This window comes from Equus przewalskii, chromosome 5, assembly GCF_037783145.1.
Source record: "Equus przewalskii isolate Varuska chromosome 5, EquPr2, whole genome shotgun sequence".
Classification (NCBI taxonomy): Eukaryota; Metazoa; Chordata; class Mammalia; order Perissodactyla; family Equidae; genus Equus; species Equus przewalskii.
In genome coordinates this window covers 41,780,692-41,790,979 of record NC_091835.1, presented here as the reverse complement: position 1 = coordinate 41,790,979, position 10,288 = coordinate 41,780,692, and the positions used below count along the sequence as shown (strand labels likewise).

At 47.1% G+C, this 10,288-nt stretch overlaps 1 protein-coding gene across 7 annotated transcripts in view; it reads right to left on the bottom strand.

The window, feature by feature from the left end:
- Positions 1-8,220: 8,220 nt before the first annotated feature.
- Positions 8,221-10,288, bottom strand: part of GPRC5A (G protein-coupled receptor class C group 5 member A) — a 38,254-nt gene continuing 36,186 nt past the window's right edge. For 5 of the 7 annotated variants that reach the window (XM_008522934.2, XM_070619135.1, XM_008522933.2 and 2 more), the window contains 2 exons: positions 9,535-9,593; positions 8,221-9,231 (listed from right to left, as the gene is read on the bottom strand). In XM_008522934.2, the coding sequence (XP_008521156.2) occupies positions 9,148-9,231; positions 9,535-9,593 (143 nt within the window). In that variant the 3' untranslated portion in view covers positions 8,221-9,147. The remainder of the gene's footprint in view (positions 9,232-9,534; positions 9,594-10,288) is intronic. The other 2 variants (XM_070619138.1, XM_070619137.1) reach the window with 1 other exon arrangement.

Here is a 10,288-nt window from a genome sequence, read left to right as displayed (position 1 = left end):
TTTCTGAAGAGAAGACGTTGCCAGAAGCAGCTTACTGCCTTGAAATTTAGGAAGATAAATCCTTGGTGAGCCTATTTTCTGGCACTCTCATCTGTTTCCAGTCTGGTTTATACAATCTGAAAGGTCCTTTTTCATCCATTTGGGTCAAGTCACTTTAGAAAAGTTATGCACTTGAAAAAAAGATTGCAGTTGATCTTTGGGGAGATCCATCTAAAATCCTTCTCTGATTTTTGCTTTGGGGCATGCTTTTCTCTTTTTTTCATATTTGAAGTTTGTTCCTGTGTAGTTCTCCTGGGAAACAGCACTTTCCCAAGCTTGACAAAGAAAAGCCTCAGGGAAATAAAACTTGGATCTGATAAAATGCACTCGGCTCAAAAAGTAAAGAATTTCTTTCCTCCAAGCCTCACGCTGGGAGGAGCTTTTATCACATTGGATTTAAGACTTCTTGTATGGAAAAAAAAATCTGATGGTTGATGAGCTGAAATTCATCAAAATTATTAAGGGATAAATGGCATTGAAGACCCAGGAACAGACAAGAGGGAATCTGACAGTGGTGTTCTCTGAGAGAGATGCCATAATCCGAATTAGCCTGTGACATACAAAATAGGAATACCTTTTCCCCCAAAGTTTATTCTTTCAGGCAACAAATTCTCCTATGTGTGCAGGTGCCGTGCTGCACCCGGGAAATAGAGGGGCTCCCAAAACAGTTTCCTGTCTGCCTGAAACATACTGACAAATAAAAATGGCAAGCAATAAGATATTGGAGTATATGAGGAAGTCATTTGGTATAAACCTAATTCAGCCTGACTTTGTTTTTCCAAAAGGGCCTGACACGGCCACTGAGCATGCATTGTATATCTGCTTTAAGCATTGTCCCAAAGGCAAGAACAAATGGCCTTAAGATAAAGATGCAACTTCCCCCACATTGGCATTTCCTTAAGGATAAGCATCTCTCCCTAGGCTGGGAACTGATTGCTGTGCTCACCTGTGACCACCCAGCTGGAGACAACAGACCTGCCACCCTGCTGTGTCCACCGAGACAGCAGACCTGTTACCCTTCTATGTCCATCAATCACTGTGCTGACAGAGAAGTCTCATCACTATTGTACAAGGGACGTTTCAATTATCTGTGAAACATGCTCTTTGAGGGTATTTAACCATTCTGTACACCCCACTTCTTTGGTGCCCTTCCTTCCTTGGGAAAGGAAGGCCCCCGGGCTATATGGTCTTCACATTTGGCTCAGAATAAAATCACCCCAATTTTCATTTATCGATTGGTTATGGATTATTTGCATCAACAATCCAGAATAGTGGGGGGAAACAAGCAAAACAACAAATAAACATAATTTCAAATTAAAAGTACTCTGAAGAAAACAGACTGGTACTCTGAAGACCAGCTACTATGAGAGACCAGCGTTAAACTGACTGGCCGTGGGAGGCCTCACTAGGAAAGTGACATTTGAGCTGAGATGCAAATGCTGTGAAGGAGAAGAGCTGGGAGAGGTGGGAAGAGCGGGGGGAAGACTCCAGTGAGAGGCACATCCAGCTGGGGCCCCTTGAGGGAAGGACTCGTGGAAAGACTTGTCTCGGAAGTGGATGATTGAAAACAGTAAGAGCTCTAACTTAAAGGATCAGAACCAAGAAAGGCTAGCAAACCAGATAGGAGAGAGGCAGTGAGTGCCTGGCATGGATTACAAGGATGGCGGAACCTGGATTCCCTCTGCACGGGGGCAGCCAGGCAGGGGTTGAGGTGACCGAAGCCCCAGACTGGCTGTGTCTGGCAATGAGCCACAGCATCCATTTACCCTCACGTGCCTTAAAATATTTGCATCACTTTCTAAGTGTCCCAATAGGTGAAAATGGTTGGGAGGCCCTGCTTAAGGCTTTAGGCCCAAACCAAACAGTCTTGTGAAAACCTACTTGAGATTAACCCCAACTAGGTATAGGTTATAGCCTCAGATGCCCTCACTATATATAGGAAGGTTTGTCAGATGTATGCATTTCCGGCTGAAGGGACACCTTGAGAGAAGCAGGGATCTGGGAAGCAAGAAAGTGAGGTGATGTTGTCTGGTCACCACATACCCTAGGGAGTCATGAGAAAGATGGGGGAAACCAAGGTCACAGGGATGGGTCATGCACCCTAAGTAAGGGACAGTTGGTGGCAGGCATCCCTTCTCAGCTACACAATCAACAACCTTCTGTTTTGCTACTGATTTGAATGGAACTATCTTTTATTTGGCATGGTGATATGTATGCACACATGCAGCCCATAGGACTAGGGATACTGGTTCCATCTCACTTGCTGAAATGACTCTGTCCCTTACAACGGCATCTGACCTATGTACACACGGGTAGATGTGCGTGTGTGGAGGTGAGCATGCGTATGTATACACAGCCACCAGCAGACGCCTCACACATGTACTAGGGATTTCAGAGAGTCACAGGCCCCTGGAAAAGATATTTAGAAAGCATGAAAACTTCTATATTTATCCTTTAGGCAGAATTGATAAAGAACTATTTTTCTTCCTATCCTCTAGTTTTCTCTTAAAATTAAATGCAAAGCACACACACACAAACCCCAATGGCCTGGGGAAAATACACAGTGCCAATTTGGTGCATCACTGCTACCAGGTGTGTCAGGAAAAGGACGGGACAGAGGACCCAGCCCGTACCTTGGAAGGGGGTCGGGGATGGGGAGTGGTCAGTGTAATCTAAAGGACCCCCTTCCGCACATGCCAGGGTCTGTGCCTTTTGGGGGCGGCTTCTCCTCACATCATCTCCCTCTCTCACCATGTGGGGACATTCTGGGAACTTAGAGGAAAAAATACCCACTTTTACTAGGAGGTTCTGTGATGAGGTCAAACCCATCTGCCCAGTTTCACAGACAGCTCATGACACTCTGGGAAATTAACTAAATGTTTTCCTGAATTTCTGATTCTTAAGTCTTAACTTTCATTTCACCTTATAATACTTTGCCAGGTGTCTGATTTGACAACACTTCCTTCTATCTCTCAGCCATCTCTCCCATCCCCTTCCCCCACTCCCACATTCCCTTCCCGCTCAGCCTTGCTCCTCCCCGTCTCTCTCTCTCTGAGCTGGCTCCGTACAGTCAGACGCTCCCTCTGACTCCCCTCCTGGTTCCCAAGTGTTCACAGAGTTCATGGGCTTCTGGCCCAAATGACTAAGCTTGTGCTAAGCAAGTGCAACCCACGAACCTTTTTCATTTCGCTGAGCAACACAAATCATAGGGTTCTTTCTTATGTAATTAATCACCCTCAAAGAACAACAGGGACTCATTTGGGGGTTTTTTGGCTTACAAATGGTAGCTTTTGTGTAAAGAACTAAATTGGGCAATATTTCAGGCACTGACTGCATGTATCTGAGGTGAAGGAGGGCACCCTGGTTTCTGTAAAGTCCAGGAATCTTTGCAAAGGATTCTACAAGATTGCCATGCCCACAATCAAGCGGTGCTCAGTCCAACATATACTCTAGTACTGGGCACCCTCCATTCTAAAGCAAGGCGATGAAGAACAGCTCTGTAAAACTATCAGCCAGGGGCTGGATTATGACATCCAATAACATAAGAACACCAACTATAAGGTGAGAGCACATCCGGACAATGTGGGCATTTTTGTTCTCACGTGAGGACTAAGGAAGCGTTCAGATGCAAGTGTAGGGGAAGAAAACTATACAGTAAAACTGACAACCCTTCCATGTTGTCAGATTCAAACACCAGCAGTGACACCTTGGCAAATAAAAGCCCAGAGCGCTGAGAGTGCTAAGACTCTTTAAGGCTTTCTAGCCCAGCCTTCTCTAATACAGAATTCCCCACATCAGCCTCCAGAGCATCACTGAGCTTGAACACCTCCAGCAAGAGATAACCCACCACTTCGCAGGAAGCTCTTCTGGGATCCGCCTCCCTAAAATTTCTAACCATGGAGCCACCTGTTGTGCTGTCATTATTGAAGACAGTTGGGAGGCCGCATGGGGTTATGCATATAAGATCTGGACACAGCCCACCCAGCTTTGAGCTCCAGTCTCGTCACTTGGGAGCTATGTCACCGTAGGACTTCCATTTCTGCAGGTGTTAAGTAAAAGGGGGATGATAATCATAATAACTCATAAGGATTTTATAAATATTAAGTCATATTATGCAAGGAAAGCCCTTAAAATGGAGCATGGCACAGAGTGAGCTCAAAATAGATGTTAGCTATGAGGATGATAAGGTACCTTACAAAGTCTTCCCCTCTCCAGATGAAATCTCACCATTTCCATCAAACATTTTGTGCATCATGTAGTTCTAAAAATAGCTCCTCTGTTAGAAGCTCCTCCATTACGGCAAGATGCACAGAAATAGATTTAATATTCTGATGTGGTCCAGCGTGCCCCTGATTCCGGGGAACAGCACCCGCCTTGACCTAGACTTCACAACTGTATCAGTGCCGCCTGCTATCGCATTGCCTTTCTGCCTGCGGAGCCACATGACGGTCCTTACAGTCTTACAGACATCTAACACTACCAGCTCTTTTTCATAAAATCTGCTGTCAAACCAAGCCTTTCCAACCTGTATTTATGTAATTTATTTGGGGGACATGAATACATTTACATCTATTAAATTAAATTCTTGGTTTGGGATCTTTATTCCAGTTTATTGGAATATATTTGTGATCTGGTTGTATTATTCAGTCTTTCTTAATTTTGCATCACGTGCAAAATGTGGTAAATATGCTTTATTTGTCTTCAAGTGGTCAATAAAAACATAATCCAAACAATTCCAAAGACAGAGCCCTGTGGGAAACCTCTAAAGATCTCTGTCTAATAAATGAGCTCCTCTGGAATGTTTGACTATGACTCCACCTTACTCTGTTATCATTATCCCCGCCTTTCTCCATCTTGTTCTTATATTGCTAAAATCAATATATGCTTTTTCTATCAATTCAACTACAATTGTCTAGTTTTACAATAATCACAGGATATGGTGCTATCCCCTACCACCACGTCCCAGAGCTCAAGGCACAGCTACATGAGCTTGTCAGAGTTGTTCTGAGTTGATAAAAAGGCAGCGGCGTTGATAGATCGTATTTCGGGAGCGCGGCTGAACTAGAAGCAGCTGGGTCTGGCCAGTTTGGCGTTACGCATGTGGTAACCAAATTCCGTTAAAGTGCCACCCTCTCTTCTTTTCTATTGCACACCATTGGTGGATCCGGTGCTTGAGCCATGGGGCTCAGGTCCTTACAGTCGGCCCCGCTATCAGTGCGTTCTGTATCGGCGATTTCAACCACCCACGCCTTGTGAAATAGTGCACTGAGGAACTCGAGCATCCGCGGATTTGGGTACTCACGAGAGGTCCTGGACCAAATCCCCGGCGGATAACGAGGGACGACTGTACACACACAACAGTTACTTGCAACGTTTTCCCAAGGACTGCCTCTGAAACCTGCCCTGGAAACTGCACAGGAAGTGAGAGATGGCGTAGAGGTGCGACAGTGCTCCCTGAGGGGAGCTATAACCACACAAAGGAAAAGAAGAGGCGCTGGGTGTGGGGTTTTGACTCCATATGGGACTCGGGGAGGTTGAAGGGTTGTCACAATGACTGGGAAAATGAAGAAGTCTGCTTGCCCTGCAATCCCTCGTTTGACAGCCTACCTTCCTGAGAGGCAAATGCTCATTGGTGGGGCTTGCAGGACAGAGAGTGACCTGTGGTTAACCAGAAAATGTGAGACTTCACCCAACCCCTCTCCTGACCGCTTACATGCAGAGGGGGGAGAAGATGACTAAAGGAGAAATCGTGAGGAGAAAAGGCAATTGGGGAGGCAGAGGAAAATGTCAGGCACGCTTCAAATATATGGGGACCATGGTCGTTTTATTTAATTCTTCACTCAAACACCCCCTGGGAAAAAAGTGTCTAAAAGTGACCCACAAGGTTGACAGTAGAAAGAGCACAGAACCGGAAATCTGGTCCCAGTTGTATTAACTCCAGTGGGTCTGAGTTCCCGCCTCTGTAAAATGAGGGCTGGGAGGCACCGTCTCAAGAAGCTCTGGGCAAACCCTGGTGGCAACAGTAGGAAGGGGGCAAGGAAGGAAAGAACACTAGGGCACAGTTCAGTTCTCAGCAATAATGCCGAGTCTAGAAATGAAGGAAGGAAAGCCAGAATGCGGGGGGGTGGGGGGGGGGGTTAATGCTGCATTTCTGGAGCCAGGCTGTTCTCTGGTGGGCGCACTTTTCCTGACAAAAAGCCAGTGTCCTCCCCACATAAATACTCATCGACATGAATAGCAACAGCATATGAGACCAGTATCTGTGAAGACGCCAGACTGTGTGCAGAAGGGCTGGAAATACCTTGGAGAGTTTCACAGAAATAAAACACAGGGCAATGAAACCCTGGCAAAGGCGACGGAAAGCAAATTCTTTAAAGATGGTGGGAGGGAGGACTCAAACAGCTCACACACACAAGCCTTTAAAAAATGGGATGCGATTGCCTCAAGCCCACTGGGGATCCGCAGTTCTGCCTCGTGCCCTTCATGGGAGAACGGCTTTAGATGTCTGCTCTTGAGGAGCTGAGTCCCTGAGGGGTGATGCCTGAGGTTTCACTGCCATCAAGTGGAACCGCGGGGTATGGCAGTGGTGGACAGCTTCTCAGCCTAAAGTGAGAGGCACAGATGAGACCAGGTCTATTTCTCATTTGACAATGAAAGATGAGAGAAAGGCTGCTGAGCAACATTTCCTTATCACCCATTTAGTTCAAAGGAGATGCCATTTTGGTTCCCAGCCATCAATCAATTGGCGTCACTCAAGGACCAGGCTGGGCTAAATTTGCGCATTCTATTTCAGCCCCAGTGGAGACAGAGACTTACAGGATGGGCTTTGAAAGCTTCTTCTCCAATATTACAGTGATTCTCAGATGCCCAAACCGCCACCCTCTGAGATGTCCCTAATTTAACATAAGAGTTTATGTGCAGAGGACTTAAGACCTGAAGACAGGTGAGCACCCAGGGGATGACAGGAGACAGGAGACAGGAGATGACAAGTGCTGTTCAAATGGGGAACATTGTTCTACCACCTGGCAAGAACAAGAACTCAGTGAGATCCAAACTCTGGAGGCCACTTGATTTCTTAGAAGAGAAGCCAGTTTCCAGAGATGGGTGCCATTTCCATGTTCTCTCCTGTTTTTGAAGAGGTCAACTCAAGGACTGCAGTCATGGGCATACTAAGACCTGGCAGACTCTTTTCCCCAATAAGAAAACAGATCCAGAGTATTCTATGGCTTTACCTTTCACTCAGCCGCCTTTGCTTCGTTGATAGACTGGAGACCGGAGAAGGAGAGAAAGGAGGGAAGTGTGTATTTCTTGAGTACCTACACTAGGACAGATAATATACAGGAAATTATATTGTTTTTCCTCTGGCAAACCTCACTGGGTTATGGCCTCTTGCAAAAGACTGGAATAGTCTAGAAGGATCCAAGTCATTATTTGTAATCCCCCCTTTTCAGTACAAAACTACACTCATGTTAGTGCAAAGCCATGAGGGAAACAATCAACCAAACCTTTGTGCAATGTCAGTATCCCCAGTTCAGCGTGTCATTAATCCATCTCCAACCTCACCTCTTCCCACTCTGGGTTTTCCTTTTGATGAAAAGCAGAGCGTCAGGCTCTCAGGAGGTAACTCCCTAACTCAGCTACAAATTTTTAAACATCATTCAGTTTCTGTGTACAGGGAGCTTTTTTTTTCCTTCACCAAAGAGCAATTTCCTATTGCCCTGCCCCACAGAGCTGTTTCTGGGATTAAGTAAATAATAATTGCTAAGTACCATGGCTTTTCCAAGAGATGCTATGAACCAATCCCGTCAAGTAAGGGATCTGGATTTATCCCCTACTATAATTAAACCTTGGGTGAAACGTGAAACTGGCTTTGAGGTCTCCTCCCGGTCTCACCGGGGCTGCCAAACCCCATTCCAAGGCGGCCACTTCCCGCCTTCCTGGAGCGAAACCTCAGGGCCCACGACCCTTCCTGGCCCCCCGCCACCCTTGCCGCTCACCTCAAAAATTGGGGAAAACACACTTGTCTTAGATGTAAGGAGAAGGAGAGACACATGGAGACGGGTCAAGTCCACATCTAGTGAAACTGAACTTTGAACTTCAGCTCCAACTTGATGCCAACAGCGGAGCCAGCCATCTCTCCCTCGTGTCTAATGCCACCACTCATACAACTGCTGCCACATGAAAGGGTTGTCACCACATCTTTATTGCATCTCCAGGTGAGGAACAGCGAATAGCTTATTAGACAAGGAACACTCCCCATTCGTAGACAATGCCCCGTTACAGAAGGCAGGGGTGATCACGGTGCGAATCTATTTACAGAGGCGGAGGAGCGGGGGATGGGAGAAGACACCGGGCCAGGAATTTACAGCGAGGACAGTGCACAAATCCTTCGGGCAGAGAAACTGGACATGTCCACACTGGGGAGGCCCAGAAGGAGAACTCCTGGTAAAGAGGGGAGATGAGGTCTGGGGACTGACAGCAAGTTTGGGAAGGGTGCAGGAAGAGAGGGGTGACCTGTGAATCGGTGCTGGGGACCCATAGAGCCCCTGCGCTAGGCAGCACCACAGAGATGAGTAAATTTAGGGTGACCTTTAGCCTCTCCCACCCAGGCAAGAAGGGAGGGTGCCAGTAAGGTGGCTTCCAGTGTAGATTTGGGCAGGGCAAGGCTGAGAGACAGGCCTTTGCTGTTTTTGCTCAGATTTGCAGTTCTGCTCCAGGCCAAGCAACCTCACAAGACCAGCCTTGAGGGGACAAGGTGGCTCCTGAAGTGGCCTGAGCCAGTACGTGGTCAGATGAGCAGATCTTTAGTCACATGTCAGGTGACAGGGAGTTGTGAGAGCCTAGCCCTGAGTTGCCTCACACTCCCACTGACAAGGAGTATCCTAAGCTTGGGACAAAGGAAAACGCTAGAGTTGTGCTAAGAACTGGAGTCTAATTAGCCGCCATCAACTCCAGAACAGAAGGACAGAGGTTGAGGTTGGCGGGGAGGCAAGCTCTTCCCACCACGGTTCCTACAGTTTCCTTAGAAGACTCAGGTTTAGCCCACGTCCTTTTGAATTCCCCGCTGGTTCTGCTGACTTGCTGTGTTAGTCCCACTCTTCAGAACAGTTAACTGCCATCTTTCCTTCCTTCATAATCACTGTAAGGGCTGTGGGCCCGTGGAATGGAGAAATCCTTTGGGGGAGTCGGATTCTGAAAAGAAAGCAACCGTATTTTATTAAACTCAGTCCAATTCTGGGCCATTTCAACACAGCTCTAACATGGGCAGGAGCCTAATTTTCTTCCCCTTCTGGAGCGTCCCCATAACGTGCTCCCTGGGCCCTGCGCTCCTGTCTTCTGTCCTAACCCCATGAGGCAGATGACAGGAAAGCAAACAGGTCATCCTTCAAGGTGGCCATTGAGGGGCCTTCAGAACCATAACATCATCTATTCCCAAAGGACAAATGTCCCTGGGTGCTAAGGCTGCCGATGAAAAGGGAGAAAGAGATCATTTACCTGGAGCGGAAAATGGGTGGAGTAAGGGGTGTAGAGCTCGTGACCTGGCCCTTCCCGACCTGAAACAGACAAGAGGAGCCATCAGAGCGTTAGGGTCCCCTCCCTCGTGCTCCCACCTGCGCTGAGCCCAGCTGAGGCATTTATCAAAGCATGACGCCTCATCTGTTTAATTGTCTATCTCCCTGGAGGCTGTAAGCTTTGTGTTGGAAGAGACTGTGTCCTTGAGCCCAGGCCCAGGCCCAGAGTAAGGACAATGTTGACTGAATAAACGAAAAGCTAGCAGCACAGGCTCAGTAGGGAAACGCCTTTCTCAATCCTCACCTCATCCGAGGAGCACATTGGAAACCAGTCTTTTCAGGTATAGATCTGCCAGAGATGCACCCAGAGTGAATCTCACTGAGGATTTACCCACTTCCTCCACTGCCTGACAAACGGAAATCAATTTATTATTATTATTTGGGGGGGAAGGGGCAGAATTGATGAGCAATTGTTTTCTATGTATTTTGGGGAAATCAGAGGGACTTCAACTCAGGAACAGAAGAGCAAACACGTGCAATCATCATGAATACAATTTCAAGCAATTCATTTCTCTCCCACCAAATCTACCTGTCCAATTAACTCAGTAAATACCTAAACACCTTCTTGTGTGTGTGTGTGTGTGAGGAAGATCGGCTCTGAGCTAACGTCTGTTGCCAGTCTTCCTCTTTCTGCTATTTTATGTGGGATGCTGCCACAGCACGGCTTGATGAGCAGC